Source organism: Hyla sarda, chromosome 2 (genome assembly GCF_029499605.1).
Source record: "Hyla sarda isolate aHylSar1 chromosome 2, aHylSar1.hap1, whole genome shotgun sequence".
Lineage (NCBI taxonomy): Eukaryota > Metazoa > Chordata > Amphibia > Anura > Hylidae > Hyla > Hyla sarda.
In genome coordinates, this window is record NC_079190.1 from 248,625,795 (window position 1) to 248,644,998 (window position 19,204).

At 40.3% G+C, this 19,204-nt stretch overlaps 1 protein-coding gene across 1 annotated transcript in view; it reads right to left on the reverse strand.

Moving 5' to 3' along the window:
- VPS53 (VPS53 subunit of GARP complex) overlaps window positions 1–19,204 on the reverse strand; it is a 197,862-nt gene that overhangs the window by 80,728 nt on the left and 97,930 nt on the right. The window contains exons 8-11 of the mRNA XM_056556902.1: window positions 11,930–12,008; window positions 8,836–8,979; window positions 7,199–7,341; window positions 419–560 (exon numbers count right to left, since the gene is read on the reverse strand). Coding sequence (XP_056412877.1) covers window positions 419–560; window positions 7,199–7,341; window positions 8,836–8,979; window positions 11,930–12,008 — 508 coding nt within the window. The remainder of the gene's footprint in view (window positions 1–418; window positions 561–7,198; window positions 7,342–8,835; window positions 8,980–11,929; window positions 12,009–19,204) is intronic.

The window sequence follows — 19,204 nt, forward strand, 5'->3', positions numbered from 1 at the left end:
TTTATCTGAAAAACCATGAACAGAAATGACAATGTCTAAAAGCTGGTTACCTTCCTTTTAAAACCCAAACTACCAGCAAATGTGGGTTCTGCTATGCCATTTCCAATATAACATGACCCATGGCTACTACAAATAGAAAGAAAAACGGAGAGAGCTGGACACACATGGTTCTCTCCATGAAAAGCTATCGGAGTTACAGGAAACACAATTGTTCAGGCAGCTCTACTGGGACTCCAATAAAAATGTGCAGCCATTTTCCCTCTTGTATTACAAAACAGGATTTATAAAATCCTATTACATCTATACAGGTAAGAGGGATAACCTATTCCCATATGCTTAATCCACTCTGAGCTGTCCATACATAATGAAAATTGGACTGAAAGTTGGAAAAGCAGTACATAGCCAGTAATGGTCTTACCACAACAGTATCCGTCAAGGTGCAGCCAGAGAAACGCTTGGCTAGAAGTCCTTCAAAGTTAGTGGTTCTCTGGATAGCAAAGAGCAGAAGCTTCACTTCAATCTCTTTAGCTCTTGTCCTCATGATTTTTGAAAGATCATTTCTGCAGAAAAAAATTATTTCAATAAACAATATTTGAAAAAAAAAATTACAGTAGTACAAAATAGTAAATCATACAAATAGCATAAAAAACAAACAACCTAACAGGTATAGAAAAACAAAAATGTTTGAAGTTTATTAGACTGAGCATGGCCTTGAAAAAACACTTTAAATAGCAGAATACTTGAATGGAATAGGACATCAGAAAATGACCCATTGTTTAAATCAAGTCTTTATGAATTCAATTTCTATATATTCACTTCTCCCCTTCGAATGCATGTCTTTTAGAGAAACAACAGATGCAGATAGCATTTCAGCTAGGGTTCTCAGGCTCACGTGGTCACATGAAGCTGTGACATGGCTGGAGGTGGCTGTAACTGCTTCTGGCATGTTCCAACTTTAACACATATTTGGAAGTGAAGAAGAGCAATTTTAGAAGGCAGGATAAAGGGGTGCTGCTCCAAACCTGACAAAGAAAGCCAAACCCCCTTCCCTTCCTACTTAGGATTATTACAGACATAAACAGAATGGATAGCAGTGAATAGTATGTGGAACTAAAAGGAACTATATAACTTCCGGCTGGTATACAGAAGCTGTAAAGTTAAACTTAAAGTGTACCTGTCATAGTGCCAAAAAAAGTGATATGTTACTCAGTACCTAATCCTAATCATGTAAATATAATTTATGTGTTTAGGACCTATACATCCCTAACAAATAGTGTTTATATGTTGCTCACTTGCTTTTTGTTCTTGCCTTATGGAGGGGGGGTGTCCATCTCTCTCCCTCACTGTGATGACTCATCTGCTCTGAGTCTGGGAGCAGCCTGGCAGTCTGCAAATCACTGCACAGTAGTTTTTATGAATACATTTTCTATCTGTTCCTAGTAAAGCTGGATGCTAATCAACATAGCTGTTACTATGTGTGTCATTCAGCTTTCACAGACTCCTGAATGTCTGGTCAGCTTCTTTGTCATTCAGGAGTCAGAGAAAGCTTTGGCTGTTCAAGTATGTTGGGAGTTGTAGTTTTGCAACAGCTGGAGCTGTAGTGTTTGTAAAGCACTGTGTTAGAGCAGTGTTGGAAATGGAAGTGCTGCAAAATACAGAGTAGTCTGTCTGCATTAAGATAGATGACCCCTAGTGGCGGCTATTTTCATTTTTGATCTTTTTAGTAAAATTTAATTTTTTTTAAACAAATGTATATTTAAAAAAAGTCAGTACTAGTACAGTACTACAAAATATAAAAAGTTTTTTTTATAATGACAGTGCCTCTTTAACAATTGAACACAGCTTCAAGTCCTGCGTATCAAATATGCGCAGGATACTCTACGTATTTTAAGGATATCCTTAAAAAGTATTGTATTTGCTTTCCCTGCTTGCGGTTTATGATAGAAAATCATATGTTCCTTAACTAAATAACAACTGCTGTAACTGAACTATAAAATGGAAGTAACATCAATAGCTTTGCTTCAAGCACATAATGGTGAAAATTATATTTACACCTTTACTTAATAAATTTGTCTTACTACCACAATACATAAATAGCTACTTATGACAGATGGGTTATGAAGAGTAAATGCTTATAATACCATATACAGGCCCGAGAACTGGATATTAGGATAGTACTCTTCATATTAAGTTTGCATTTGGATTTGTGTTTCTTGTGTATGAATTCCTGAATTTTTACATTGTAAAGGTAGGATTCTGTTTATACATTTCTTCAAAAATTGCTATTTGCTAAAAATGTATTCTGTATAAACAAAAAAAATGCACAGTAAGAAGAATGTGGTTTATCAGAAGCCATCTCTAAAAGAAAAAGGGCCAAAACCTGCACACTTATTACTGAGTTTAATGAATGAGTCGCATACAGCACAACTGACTTAAAGGAGTATTCAAGCACAAAATAACTTATCCCCTATCCAAAAGATAGGGCTTAAGTTATAGATTGCGGGGGGTCCGAGCGCTGGGCCCCCCCGGGATCTCCTGGACGGGGCCGCGGCAGTCTGCAGGAAGTGAAGTTTCGTCCCCAGCAGAAAGCCGCTGCAGACATGCCCCCTCCATATATCTCTATGGGGTACATGGAGGGGGCGTGTCGGCCGTCGCGTCATGCGGGGACGGAATGCCCCCTTTCCAGCATACTGCCGCGGCCCCGTCCAGGAGATCCCGGGGGCCCCATTGCTCAGACCCCCGCGATCTATAACTTATCCCCTATCCTTCGGATAGGGGATAAGTTATATTGCACTACAGATGTCCTTTAATACAGGTAGTTTATTAAAGCTACTATGGGGAAAAATGAAGCATCCAAGGATATCTGACTTGTATTGTTTACAAAGAAAAATAAAGTCAGTAATGCGCACACTAATACTGATGGAAATGCTTCTATTAAGGCAGGTAAATAAGATGGATATTGTATTATTTTACGAATGATCACAAAAATCAGACACTTGCATTTTAGGCTTGTGCTATTTCTCTTAGTACTGGGCAAGAAACATGCTTGCGGAAAGGTGAGAAGTTCAGGGTACAACTCAGGCATTTTAGGCCAACATGTGTATAAGAAGAACAAAACTTTGGCAGCAGATGAAGTTCTCATTAAAGTGAGAACAATGACAGGTATAAAGGGTATTATAAAAAGTTCTGGTAGCGTAGATACTTTTCATCTCAAGGGGATTTCTTCTTTTTCCTGGAGTAAGTTCAACACAGAATATACCATTAAATTATTGAACAAAATAGCTGGGCGGCTCAAGGCCTTGCATTGAATAAACTCTTCACTAAGGGAAAAAGTTTTTACCGAGGTAAAAAGGAAGTGCATGATATATTTAACATATGAGTGAGAACTGCATCACTTCAGCTACATTATACTGCTCAAGGGTATGTTCACAGGAAAACTCTGCAGAATAAACATAAATAAAAATAAAAGGTACTACTTTACAAAATAGTAAATGCAATTCAGGCATAATACAGGACTCAATACATATATTAAAAATGCCCCCCTCCCTCTCCCCCAGAACTGCAGCCAGAGACCAACGGATAATGTCCACAATTTTATTTTCCTTAACTCTGTTGGAACACACAGTAATATAAGTTCACTTAGCACACTGCACATAAACGTCAATATCAATTCTTCAGTGTGTTGCCAATGCCACGTGAAATGTTTCAGTGGGCCACGCTTAATGAGCAAGGGGGCATGGCATAAGTATCACAATAAAGGTTTGATCTCTTGCAGTCTCCAGCTAAGTAAACGTATATTACTGTGTGTACTACAGGAGTCAAGGAAAATAAAATTCTGGACATTGTTCACTAGTCTCTGGCTAAAGTCTGCAGGGAAAGGAATGTTTAATATAAAAGACCCTTATTAGATCGGAATTGCATTTTGTTGTTTAGGAGGTGATGAACTCTGAATGAGGCGGAGCTGATTATCCCTATGGTGCACTAAGTGGTTGATTACAATAAAGTGATAATCTCTATAATACACATGGTACACCCTAATACAAAGTAAAGCTTTACATATCTTCTCACTATAAAGGAAAAACAGAAAAACTAATTCTTTACAATATAAGTAACAGTACAAACCTAGAACATCTAGAATAACTAGAACATTGCTATTTTTTTAAGTTAAAGTGTAGCTCCCACCAAGTAATATATAATCTAATATGTCCCTACCTATTAGTAATCTAGCCCTAACCCCCTACCTGGCTTTAAAAAAATTTAAATCGCTCTATAAAGCAGGGCAGGAAGCAGCGCTTCCCAGCAGGCACGACGTCACTGATGCCTTGCTGGGCGCTTGCTTCCGCCCTCAGATCGTCTGTGCAGCGCTCCTGTCGGGAGCGCGCATAGATGATCTGCCAATAGCACGGCAGGCAGCTCCGGGGTCTCCTCCTCCCTGTTTACCTGTGCATGTGCTATCCAGGGAGGAGGAGTAGAGGAGCATCGCCGGCCTGCCGTGCACGATATTACAGCCGAGACCCGGCTAATATAAGACCTCAGATCAGACTTACCCATCCGGAGGATCAGCGCAGCAATGAGTGCGCGCGCTGCCTCCGGACAGAGTAACGGGGGCGGGCGAGGCCAGTGGAGCTGGCCAATGCGCGCAGCCCCAGCTATCAGCGTGCTCGCTCTTGCCTGTTTGATTGACAGGCGGGAGCGAGCACAGCAGTGCCTGAATTTCGACTCATTGCCAGGCTGAAATGAGTCGAAATTCAGTGGTGACATCACTGCTGAATGCATTCGGCCACTAGGAGGGCGACCCTTAGTGGCCGAATTTAAAAGTGATTTTAAACTTGTTTGAAATCACTTTTTTTTATTAAAGTATATTAGAGATATGTTGTAGTACTTAAGTACTACAACATATCAATTTTTTTACTTCATGACAGTGCCCATTTAAGTTGATCTCTTCTTGACACAACTCCCATCACCAGTAACTCCTACCTTTCTTATATGACTGTTGATAAACTGTGTTACTTGGGCTGTTCTAAAAAACTGTTTATCTGTTTCTAGGGTGTGATATGTCGGACCTGACAAAGTTTCAAAGGGGAATGATTGTTGGTGTGCACTGTGCCCCTAATAGGGGCATCTGTGACCCGTGTTGCCGAGTTGATGGGTGTGTAGAGGTCTACTGTTTCTTTCATCACATCTCTGTATGCAAAGACCAGCAAAACACCTGCAGACAGAGGTAGCTGTGGTTAAAAGCTTGACATGTGGGAATGAGGAAAACTTTGTTGAACTATAACCAAAAAAAAAAAAACTTTGCCCCATCAAAAAACTGGAGACTTAAGAGCAATTTTACTGCACCTATAAATGTACATAAATGCAGGAAAATAAATGGACACACACAGGCTCACAGACCTTTTTTTAAAGCGAGCATGTCACTGGTTTCATGATGCTCAAACCATCAGCAGCATGAAACACTAACAGGTTTCCCTATCAAAATATCTAAGATTCACTGAATGGATACATCATAGATGTATCATTGTAAAACAAAAAAAGAGAAACAGAAACATAGCTGCACATCCACAACCTGTATTCTGATCCACTTGCTTCCCAGCAAAAATTCAAAAACTAACAGGTTGTTAGTATACATTTTGATTAAAAAAAGTACAAAGCTAACTCGCCACATCAAGGCCACCTAGTCAGAGTGGGTCCCTAACCCAACATTGGCGTAGCGCCGGGTGGCAGCCACCACCACCACCGCAACACCATGCCCACAGGGGGAGTGACCCAGTGGCCAGGCAGCCCCACTGCTGCCCGACCAAGCATAAATTAAAAAACTAAACTAACAGGTTGTTAGTATACATTTTTATCAAAAGTACAAGCCCACTCACCACGTTTTTGTTGTACATTGTAGTCTCTCCCCTCTTCCATGGCCAGAACTCCACTCCCCCCATTCGGCCCAGGCGATTTTAATTAGCAGGAAACTGCGTGTGGGTTTCCTCCTAGCATTCTCCCAGCCCTCTGGCAGGGAGAATGGACATGAATGAAGGGGGCGTGGTGTGATACCACTAGGAGCATGGCCGTGACGTCACGTCCTTGTCTCGAAGGCAATGCCCGACCCGGGGATAAGATCATACATCTTATCCCCTATCCTTTGGATAGGGGATAAGATGTATATAGCCGGAATACCCCTTTAAGCTCAGTACATTAGATAAAACAATACCTGTAGGGGCCACTTTTTATTCTGAGGAACATAATCACCCAAGTGCATGAAAAAGTGTAAAATGTGTTCACACAAAAAAGTTACATCAGAATGTGGTCTATCGCGAAGCCCTTCTCCTAAAGGAGAGAGCCCCCCTAAACAAACTATTCCCTTTGTCTCCGGGCCAGAAGGTACCTGCGAGTTTTTGAGCTCAAAGTCCCATTTTGCCGAAGCTACTAGGAGGACCAGAAATGCTCTAAGCATCTAGCTAGGCATTAGCCCAAACATCTACAAGGTAGAAGTTACAAGGGTGGAATCCCGGCTGAAGCAGGGACACAGGGTTGCAGGGAGGTGAGAAACCTGATGGGCACACACACCTCTCCTAGACAGACAGGAGGGGCACCAAGACTGGCTACCACAGGCTGACAATCCTAATGACACAGGAACACAAAAAAAAATAAAAATATTAAAAAGAATGTGCAGTGTAACAGCCTAAACATTTGGCCAGATCTATGAAAATGCCTCTGTACTAAACAGCCAAAATACTGGAACACAAGAGGTAAGTGCCCACACAGAGCTAGAGTAAAGTGCGTGCTCTGTGCTTTTACTTAAGTGGGATTGCTACTCCCAGTGACTTACAGCACCCTGGGGTCACTCCCAGGGCAAGTTGGCACCTTGGCCCATACCCTACTCGCACATTAGTGCCAGATCCGGAGGGAACAGGTTGCTTCAGAGTGACTGCCAAGCATATGCCAACCCTGGTACACCTGTCCCAATCAGTGTGGTTCTCCATTCTGCCTCGGTGGTTTACAACACCGCTAACTAACAGAACAGATACGACACTTGAACTTAGCCAAAAAGCCTAGAAGCGAATATTGGTTATGATAGCCACCTATATAATACAAACTGAATGCATATTCTACACAATTTCTGGTCTATTGTTCTTATGCCCTTTTATATCTGTTCTGGAAAATTTAGAAAAGTAAATCTTGACAAATGACTAATTTTACATCTTACCTGGTTATATGGCAAAATTCTACAGCAATGCGTTCAGTCATGCACCAGTCTCCTGGAAACATGCGACCATACTTTTCCTCATAATCCACCAGCTGACGTTTAATCCAAGCATAGCGTCTATCAATTTTATCAAGCCAAGCAACCTGCCATGCAAACAAATGTAAGCAGGTAAAATGATTTTAGCAACAAAGTATAGGTAAAATTAAGAAATTCACCTTCGTAATGTTTTCTGTATTAATCACTCTTAATCTACAACAGTTTGATAACTATAAACTGATCACACTCAAATCAGAAACCATAGTTACATTATTTTTTTAATGCAATTTGTGACCATAATTTATTGCTGTAAGCCAGAAACTGGTAAAGGAAATTGTAAGTACTTAATTAGGTATGTACTTTAAAGGATAGAACATCAATATCTGACTCTTTGCATCTGACACCTGGCATCCTCATCAATTAGCTATTTGAATAGTCTGCATTGCTCCTGTGAGTGCCACAGCTTCTTTAAAGTATTACTCCGGTAGTAACAAAAAAAAAAAAAAAAAAATTCATATCAACTGGCTCCAGAAAGTTTAACAGATTTTTAAATTACTTCTATTAAAAAAATCTTAATTCTTCCAGTACTTATCAGCTGCTGTATACTACAGAGGAAGTTGAGTTGTTCTTTTCTGTTTGACAATGGTGCTCTCTGCTGACACCGCTGTCCATGTCAGGAACTGTTCAGAGTAGGTGCAGTTCCTGACATGGACAGAGGTGTCAGCAGAGAGCACTGTGGTCAGAAAGAAAAGAACGTGAATTCAAATAGAGAAAAAAACAGACATGGTCGCACATCTACAACGTGCACAATGATCTAAGGCTTCTCAGCAACATTCATTAAACTAACAGGTCGTTTGTGTACTTTATGATTATGAAGTGCAAGTCCACTAGCCATATCACGGCCACCTGTAAGTAGCAAGTCCCTAACATCTCCATCATAAAATGGCACTGCACTGAGCTGCGACCACCACCTCCGCAACACCAGTGTCCACAGGGTGAATGGCTCACTGGCAGAGTAGCCCCAATCCCACCTGAACAAGACCCTGGGCCGCACCTCCCCACAGACACGGCGCCGCGGCAGCGATGGACACTACACAGCACAGCACCAGTGTGAACAGGTGTAAAAGCTCACTTACCATGTGCTCCCAGTCAAAGACTGAGAGACTGCCAGAAAGGCAGAAAAGAACAACTCAGCTTCCTATGGCGCATACAGCAGCTGATGTACTGGAAGGATTAAGATTTTTCAACAGAAGTAATTTAAAAATCTGTATAAATTTCTGGCACCTGTTGATTTGAAAAAAATTGTTTTCCACCGGAGTAGCCCTTTAATGCTTCTCGTCCTGCAATAATTGTACTTTTAGTAGAGGCATTACAAGGTACTGCAGCACTTAAATGGAATGACACTGAAGTTCCCTGTATACTACTACTAAAAGTACGGCACCTGCAGGAGGATGCGCAGCAAAAAACATTAAAGAGGTTGTGGCGCTTGCAAAAGCCTACTGAAACAGCTTATTGGCAGGGTGCCAGGTGTCACCCTTGAGGATGGACCATCAAATTTAAATGGTTGTAATACCACTAAGAAAAAACAAAGGCATACTTACATCTTGATTTTCTTGGAAGAGGACTGAGTATTCAGATAGGTGCTGCCTGATAAATTTCTTGATGATCTCTTGTTTAATCCGTACATCCAAGACATTGGCTACCAAGCAGGCATCACGTAGGACATTACTGGGTCCACCTTGTCTCTGAGAAAGGCATAAAAAAGTGAAAAACTTAATTTTGCTACAGTTATTGGGGGTTTTGCAGGCTAAGTTATAAGCTATTTATTTTATCTTTGTACAGCATATGGCCTTATAAAGCAGAGACGGCTCTTTAAGTGTTTTTGTCATTTTAAACTTTAACATGTCACAAAGAACTGGAGAGGAAAATGTTAAACTGCGCACTTTCCCTGGTTTTGGCTGGAGATTGGTAGGGGTCTTAACACTGATTCCAAATTATCAAAACTTCTGACAGGTCCCTGTGACATGTCAAAAGCTATTTTTATAAAGACAGGAACACTAAGTCTATGTTAAACATTATCTGATTAACATATTTTAACCCCTTAATGACCACAGACTTAAATGTACATCCTGGTGAAGAGGTACAATGGGCACCAGGATGTACATTTACGCCCTGTACATGACCTCGAGCATCGGAGCAGTGCTCGCGTCATGCACTGCATGTCCCGGCCGGTGATGGCGGACATCAGCGATGCCATTAACCCCTAAGATGCCGTGATCGATACATAAAATGGCGGCCGCATAACCCCTCACCTGCCTCGGGCTCTCTCCAGGGATCTTGTGCTCAGGTCTGAGATCGAGCAGACCAGAGCAGAAGATCACTGATAACACTGATTAGTGCTATGCATAGCACTGAACAATATTAGCAATAAAATGATTGCTATAAATAGTTCCATATGGGGACATTAAAAGTGTAAAAAAAAAAAGTTAAAAACTGTGAAAAATCTCATCCCCCCCCCCCCCCAAAAAATGTAAATTGTCCCTTTTTCCCATTTTACCCCCAAAAAGCATAAAAAGAAAAATGAATAAACATATTTGGTATCGCCGGGTGCGTAAATGTCCGAACTATCAAAATATAATGTTAATGATCCCATACGGTGAAGGGGGTAAACGTTAAAAAAAAAGTCCAAAATTGCTGTTTTGTCACATTTTATTCCCAAAAAAAATTAATAAAAAGTGATTTAAAAGTTTCATATACGCAACTGTGATATCGATAAAAAGTACAGATCACAGCGCAAAAAATGAGCCCTCATACAGCCGCGTATACGGAAAAATGGAAAAAAAAGTTATAGGTAGTCAAAATAGGGTCAATTTAAACATACCAATTTTGTACAAAAAGTTTGATATTTTTTAAGACCAGTACAATAATAGAAAAGTATGTAAAGATGGGTATCATTTTAATCGTATTGACCCACAGAATAAAGAAAACATGTCATTTTTACTGTTAAGTGTACAGTGTGAAAATGAAACCCTTCAATTTTCTAAATTTTCTAAATTGTGGTTTTCATTTAAATTTCCTCAGTAAATTTTTTTTTGAGGGGTTTGCCGTACATTTTATGGTAAAATGAGAGGTGTCATTACAAAGTACAAATGGACACGTAAAAAACAAGCCCCCCATATGGGTCTGTGGAAATATAAAAGAGTGGAAAAAACACAAACTATCCAAAAGTTAGGGGATAAGATGTCTGATCGTAGGGGTCCCGCCGCTGGGGACCCCCGCAATCTCTGCAGCGCCACCCCGCCATCATCACTACAGAGCAAACGGGCTCTGTGCGTGATGACGGGGCGATGGAGGGGACGGAGCATCGTGACGTCACACCCCGCCCCTTAATACAAGTCTATGGGAGCTCCGTTTCCTGCAACGCCCCGTCATCACGCACGGAGCCAGTTCGCTCTGTAGTGATGACGGCAGGGTGGCGCTGCAGAGATCGCTGGGGTCCCCGGCAGCACTTTAATGTCCCCGCGATCAGTCATCTTATCCCCTATCCTTTGGATATGGAAAAAGATGTCTGGGGCGGAGTACCCCTTTAAAGTCAAAATGGGCTTAGTCCTTAAGGGGTTAAAGGGTTATGATCATTTAAAAAAAAAAAGTTTAAACGAATTTGGTCTGAGACCCGCTGTGATCGCTAGTTATAAGCTGGGGAAGTTCCTGGCAGTGCACCGCCACTCCCTGGATGTCAATCAAATCTGACCTTTTCTCTACATAAACCTGTTCATAAGATCTGACACCAGACACTGGACAACATGTAAAAAGTTATTTTTTTTGCTATTGTTTTTTCCACAACACTATTTGTGTGTTAAAACATTCTGAATTTAACTCTGCGCTTTAAACCTTTTTGGCTGAAACGTATTGTTCCTTAGACATTTTCAGCATTCTTTATCATTTATCATGTGACTGTCACATATCACCTCCTGAGCCTCCCTGCATAGAAGTCAGTAAGATATTTCCAGTCTACAGGTTCTTGTGGTCCATGTGGCTACTGTAAAGTACCACACAAGATGGCTGCACCCATAATCATGTACGGAAAATAAATGAAAAAGTAACAATTAGAAAATAAAAACTGATCTGGGCAGCAGTATGTATCAGTAAACGGTTTTAAATTAGTAAAAATAATAGGTGATTTCCTTCAAGTTTCTGTTGAAATTTACATGCCATTTTTTCAAGGTATTATATGTGAAGCATAGTTTTTTGCTATTGACATAGAAGTGTGATTGTTTTTTCTAACTATGTTGTCTCTTGTCTACATTCTGAATAACAAGCCATTGGAGGCTCCTTTGAGGAGTATATTGTATTGTAGTGTATAAAATGCAGTAGTTATCAAAAATAGGGAAATATAGATACATTTTTGTTCCCATTTTAGAGTAACAGAGCACAAATTAAAGGGGTATTCCTGTGTTTTTTTTATTTATATGTTGCTTGGGCTGAGTTATACCCCAATTCCATGCAACTCATGTTCAGCTTTGTAAGGTCCCAGCATCATATCATTTTTAAGGTAACAACAGAATACTCCTTAAAAGGATATGTCTAAATGCTATTGCAGGCTTTGTACATAATCGATTAAATCATTTGCAAATATATGAATATGCACATTTCATTCCTTTAGGCCTCACATTTTTCTTCTTTTTAAAGAATTACCTTAGTGCCTTGTGATGGAAAAGCTTCCTCAAAATCAGCTAGTATCTGCTGTCCAAGTTCAGTCTGTGCAGCTTTAACCCTGGGGGAAAAAAAGTGTTTTTGAAGGGAATGTGATCATAAAATGGCCTATTATTTAAGTCATAGTTTCATGTTAAACTTTATTTTAAAATGTTTTTTCTCATTTTGAAATCTTGCAGTTTTCAGTATGGCCACTATGACCAAAACAAATCTGAGACTTCCTGTTAGGCCTGTAATAAGGAGGAGGCTGCTGGAAAGTGATCTGTACAGCATTACAGTGAAAGGTGACACCAGGAAATAGAAAAGACAATAGCCACTCAGCCTTACCTCCCCTGTAGAATGACCTTTGCCCCGGTCATGCTTACAAGCCTGTCCAATACTAAGAATAGGGTATGGAGATGTTCAATGGGGGACATGTATCAAAGATTTTACCCCTGTTTTGTGTTAAAATTTTTTAGCAAGATTTTGCACAAGCTGTCTTTTTTGCGTCTTTTTTTGCATACATTCTGGTGGAGCATTTCCTCCAGATGTGTATGTTTCGGTGTACCTTGCAGTGACATATTTAGTATGCTCAAATTTATTAACTGTGTACATTTCATTTACCCGCAGAAATCTTGCAAAATGACCATATTTTAAATGCAAATATAAGCCATCTTGGACTGCACGTAGCAAGATGCTCTGAATCATCGATTTCATTTTTCAAAGAGTGGAGGTATGAGGAGATTATTATATTTACCTGCAATTTATGAAACTCATTGCGCTTCATTGATAAATTTAGTGCATCTGCACATAATTTTGAGTTTGGCAAAAGGGGTAAACTGCTTCTACCATACACCAAGTTTTATTAGTAGTATTTGGCTGTAGTTAAAAAAAAAAATGTAAAAATCTAGGCGACACATTCACTTTAAGTTTAATGTGTATACTACACTGCTCAAAAAAATAAAGGGAACACTTAAACAACACAATGTAACTCCAAGTCAATCACACTTCTGTGAAATCACACTGTCCACTCAAGAAGCAACACTGATTGACAATCAATTTCACATGCTGTTGTGCCAATGGAACAGACAACAGGTGGAAATTATAGGCAATTAGCAAGACACACCAATAAAGAAGTGGTTCTGCAGGTGGTGACCACAGACCACTTCACAGTTTAAGGATTCCTGGCTGATGTTTTGGTCACTTTTGAATGCTGGCGGTGCTTTCACTCTAGTGGTAGCATGAGACGGAGTCTACAACCCACACAAGTGGCTCAGGTAGTGCAGCTCATCCAGGATGGCACATCAATCATCAATGCGTGCTTTGGCAAGGTTTGCTGTGTCTGTCAGCGTAGTGTCCAGAGCATGGAGGTGCTACCAGGAGACAGGCCAGTACATCAGGAGACAAGGAGTAACAACCCAGCAGCAGGAACGCTACTTCCGCCTTTGTACAAGTGGGAGCACTGCCAGAGCCCTGCAAAATGACCTCCAGCAGACCTCAAATGTGCATGTGTCCAACGGTCAGAAACAGACTCCATGAGGGTGGTATGAGGGCCTGACATCCACAGGTGGGGGTTGTGCTTACAGCCCAACACAGTGCAGGATGTTTGGCATTTGCCAGAGAACACCAAGATTGGCAAATTTGCCTCTGGCGCCCTGTGCTTTTCACAAATGAAAGCAGGTTCACACTGAGCACATGTAACAGATGTGACAGAGTCTGGAGATGCTGTGGAGAACGTTCTGCTGCCTCCAACATCCTCCAGCATGACCGGTTTGGCGGTGGGTCAGTAATGGTGTGGTGTGTCATTTCTTTGGGGGGGCCGCACAGCCCTCCATGTGCTTGCCAGAGGTAGAATGACTGCCATTAGGTACCAAGAGGAGATCCTCAGACCCCTTGTGAGACCAAATGCTGGTGCGGTTGGCCCTGGGTTCCTCTTAATGCACGGCAATGCTAGACCTGATGTGGCTGGAGTGTCTCAGCAGTTCCTGCAAGAGGAAGGCATTGATGCTATGGACTGGCCCGCCCGTTCCCCAGACCTGAATCTGATTGAGCACATCTGGGACATCATGTCTCACTCCATCAACCAACACCACGTTGCACCACAGACTGTCCAGGAGTTGGCGGATGCTTTAGTCCAGGTCTGGGAGGGTGTCCCTCAGGAGACCCTCTGCCACCTCATCAGGAACATGCCCAGGTGTTGTAGGGAGGTCATACGGGCACGTGGAGGCCACACACACTACTGAGCCTCATTTTGACTTGTTTTAAAGACATTACATCAACGTTGGATCAGCCTGTAGTGTCGTTTTCCACTTTGATTTTGAGTGTGACTCCATATCCAGATCTCCATGGGTTGATAAATTTGATTTCCATTGATCATTTTTGTGTGATTTTGTTGTCAGCACATTCAACTATGTAAAGACAAAAGTATTTCATATGATTAGTTCATTCAGAACTAGAATTTGTTATATCAGTGTTCCCTTAAATTTTTGGAGCAGTGGACTTTTTATATATTTATATATATATTTAAAAATTACAAAATATGATAGACAAACCTTCTATTTTTAAGATATACACAGAAACCAAGATTAAGACTGAATATAGTATTGTTGAATAAATGAATGAAAAAACAAACAAGGCTTTAATAAGTGTAAAAATAGACTCTTGAATTTATAAGTATTTATTCTAAACAAGTTGTCTAGGTACTGTATAAATAGTATGCATGAATATCACCGTGGAATCTACTTTTTAGCCAGTTCTAAAACAAGTGCAGGTCTGGTGGTATACACCAGCCAGAATTCCTGAAAAACCTACTCTCACATGTAAAGATGGACTTGACCTTGTGACTTGGTCTTTGTTCTCCAGTATATGTGTAATCTAACTATCATGCTTGAACAGAATATCAGTACAGTAAGAACCTGAATTCTATTAAGGTTTTATTTGATTATGGTAGAGCTACAGTGTATTCATGCAGACCTTTTTATAGCTTATACTATTATGCTAAAGGCATCTGAAATGGGAACAGATTTATCAATAATTTCACTACTTCTATGCTTGCATATGAAAATAGTTACTTTACAAGCAGTTTAATGGTAATCTGTGGATTGGATAATTAGCATTCATTTCATACCATATATAATCAATTCAAGACATACATTAATTCACATATTACAGCTATTTTGATCAGTCTCTTGGAGTACAGTCAAGATATGCATTTTGGAAGAAACAAAAATTCACAAAATATTCTTCACAATTTTGAAAATCAATATCAGACCAAGTATTTGGACACAAATGTAGTTACATTATTTCAAATAATAGAAAGAAGTGGAGATTTAATAACACTTAGTTTAACAATTTGTACAAACAGACTAGACAATCTAAAGTAGGGTTCACATTTAGTATTTTGGTCATCAATTTTAACCAAAACCAAAAGTTGGCTGAAAACACAGAAAAGGGTGCAAAACTTTCCATTAAAGTTTTTCTTCACTCCTAGCGTTGGCAAAGAATAATGGCCAAAATACTAAACGTTAACCGTGCCTAAAAATGCATCAAATTTATCACTGTGTGGGTGTACAGTAAGCAGTATGGCGCATTCAACTGACAGGAAGTGGGGTCACATACAATGGGGCAAAAAAAAGTATTTAGTCAGCCACCAATTGTGCAAGTTCTCCCACTTAAAAAGATGAGAGAGGGCTGTAATTTTCATCATCAACTATGAGAGACATAATGAGAAAAATATCCATAAAGTCACATCGTCTGATTTTTGAAAGAATTTATTTGCTAATTATGGTGTAAAATAAGTATTTGGTCATCTACAAACAAGCAAGATTTTTGGCTCTCACAGACCTGTAACTGGAGACAGTCTCCTCTGTCCTCCACTCGTTACCTGTATTAATGGCACCTGTTTCAACTTGTTATCAGTATAAAAGACACCTGTCCACAACCTCAAAGAGTCACACTCCAAACTCCCCTATGGCCAAGACCAAAGAGCTGTCGAAGGACACCAGAAACAAAATTGTAGACCTGCACCAGACTGGGAAGACTGCATCTGCAATAGGCAAGCAGCTTGGTGTTTAGAAATCAACTGTGGGAGCAATTATTAGAAAATGGGAGACATACAAGACCACTGATAATCTCCCTCGATCTGGAGCTCCACACAAGATCTCACAATGTGGTGTCAAAATGATCACAAGAACGGTGAGCAAAAATACCAGAACCAAACGGGGGGACCTAGTGAATGACCTGCAGAGAGCTGGGATCAAAGTAACAAAGGCTACCATCAGTAGCACACTACGCCGCCAGGGACTCAAATCATGCAGTACCAGACGTGTCCCCCTGCTTAAGCCAGTACATGTCTGGGCCCCTCTGAAGTTTGATAGAGAGCATTTGGATGATCCAGAAGAGTATTGGGAGAATGCCATATGGTCAGATGAAACCAAAGAACTTTTTGGTAAAAACTCAACTCGTCATGTTTGGAGGAGAAAGAATGCTGAGTTGCATCCAAAGAACACCATAACTACTGTGAAGAATGGGGGTGGAAACATCATTCTTTAGGGCTGTTTTTCTGCTAAGGGACCAGGACGACTGATCCGTGTAAAGTAAAGAATGAATGGGGCCATGTATGGTGAGATTTTGAGTAAAAACCTCCTTCCATCAGCATGGGCAGAAAAGATGAAACGTGGATGTGTCCAGCATGACAATGATCCCAAACACACCGCCTGGGCAACAAAGGAGTGGCTTCATAAGTAGCATTTCAAGGTTCTGGAGTGGCTTTGTCAGTATCCAGATCTCATCCCCATAGAAAACCTTTGGAGGGAGTTGAAAGTCTGTGTTGCCCAGCGCCAGCCCCAAAACAGCCCCCTGCTCTAGGGGAGATCTGCATGGAGGAATGGGTCAAAATACCAGCAACCATGTGTGAAAACCTTGTGAAGACTTACAGAAAACATTTGATCCCTGTCTTTGCCAACAAAGGGTATAACAAAATATTGAGATTGACTTTTGTTATTGACTAAAATTATTTCCCACAATAATTTACAAATAAATTCTTTAAAAAACAGACAAAGGGGGACATTTATCAATGTATGCTTATGTATTCCTTTTTTTAGTTATTTTTTCCTTACAATTTTTTTTGCTTACGTGCAACTAATTTATCAACTGGTTGCAGCCTGTTGATAAATTTGTTGCAGATAAGCAATTTTTTTTGCTTTGTAAGTGGCTTTTTCTGCTCCAGGTTTGACATTGAGTAAATTTAGTAGGTTTTTTCATGCAATGCAACTTTTTTGCGACTTTCACGCTTGATAATTCTCTGACCACTGCAAGTCAAAAATCACTTTTTGCTTTGGTAAGCAATGTTTGTTTGTTTTTTTTTTGCTTAGGACACTGCAAAATCAAAAAGTCGCACAAAAAGTAGTATGCAACTTTTTTGCGACAATTTTAAGCAAAAAAAAAAAAATACTAAATGCTTTGATAAATGTCCCCAATGTGATTTTATGGATTTTTTTTTTCTCATTATGTTTCTCATACTTGAGGTATACCTTTGATAAAAATGACAGGCCTCTCTCATCTTTTTAAGTGGGAGAACTTGCACAATTGGTGGCTGACTAAATACTTTTTCTCCCACTGTAACATGTGGTCTGAGGCAGTTTATTTAAACTAGCTGGATAGTCATACACACTGTTCCAAATTATTATGCAAATGATATTTAAGTGTCACAAAGGTTAAATATTTTGTTTTTCAGTTTAACTCATGGATGGCATTGTGTCTCAGGGCTCTTTTGATTACTGAAAACAATCTTGGATACCTGTGAAAATTAGATTGCCAGGTAAGCTACTAAAGGTGGGTGTTCCACATTATTAAGCAGAACACCATTTTCAAGTAACATGGGGAAGAAAAAGGATCTCTCTGCTGACGAAAAGAGTGAAATAGTTCAATGCCTTGGACAAGGTATGAAAACATTAGATATTTCACGAAAACTTAAGCGTGATCATCGCACTATTAAGAGATTTGTGGATGATTCAGAGAACAGATGGGTTAGTGCTGATAAAGGCACATTGAGGAAGATTTCTGTCAGATCCATGCATCGGATCAAGAGAGCAGCTGCAAAAATACCATTACATAGCAGCAAACAGATATTTGAAGCTGATGGTGCCTCTGGAGTCCCACGGACATTAAGGTGTAGAGTCCTCCAGAGTCTTGCAGCTGTGCATAAACCTTCTATTCGGCCACCACTAACCAATGCTCACAAGCAGAACCGGTAGCATTGGGCAGAAAAATACATGAAGACTAATTTTCAAACAGTCCTGGTCACCGATGAGTGTCGAGCAACCTTGGATTTTCCAGATGGATGGAGTAATGGATGGTTGGTGGACAGCCACCCTGTTCCAACAAGGCTGTGACGTCTGCAAGGCGGTGGTGGAGTCATGTTTTGGGCCAGAATCATGGAAAGAGAGCTGGTCAGCCCCATTAGGGTCCCCGAAGGTGTAAACATGACCTCTGCAAAGTATGTGGAGTTTCTGACTGACCACTTTCTTTCCTGGTACAGAAGGAAGAACTGTGTTTCTGTAATAAAATCCTCTTCATGCATGACAATGCACCATCTCATGCTGCAAAGAATCCCTCTGTATCAATGGCTGCTATGGGGATAAAAGGAGGGAATGTCATGGTGTGGCTTCCATCCTCCCCCGACCTCAATCCTATTGAGAACCTTTGGAGCATCCTCAAGCAAAAGCTCTATGAGGGTGGGAGGCAGTTTACATCACAACAGCAGCTGTGTGAGGCTATTCTGACATCTTGCAAACAAACTCAAGCAGAAACTATCCAAAAACTCACAAGTTCAATGGATGCAAGTCTTGTGGAGCTGCTATCAAATAAGGGGTCATATTTTAAAATGCAACGTGACCTGTTAAAATGTTTAAAACATTAAAATGTTGTTAAAAGTTTGATTGAAATAGCTTTTGATTTTAGTAAATATGCTGCAAACACAACAAATGACAATTTTCAGTTCTCTACAAAGTGTTCTAAAGTGTTTTGAAACTTACTGGCCCTTATTTACTATTGCAAAGTCGACATGTTTTGTCGGGTTGTGTGCCAGATTCTGTCTCATTGCGCCAGAAATTCTGTCTGTGCCAGATTTTGCACCAGAATTTGCACCACTGGCCCTTATTTACTAAGAGTTGAGTGTAGGTTTCTTAGTGGGTTTTAATTCCCTACAATTTATTTTCCACTGTATTTATTAAGGGTCCCTACATTTTCCACTTTCCCTACACTCTGCTTTTTTTTTTT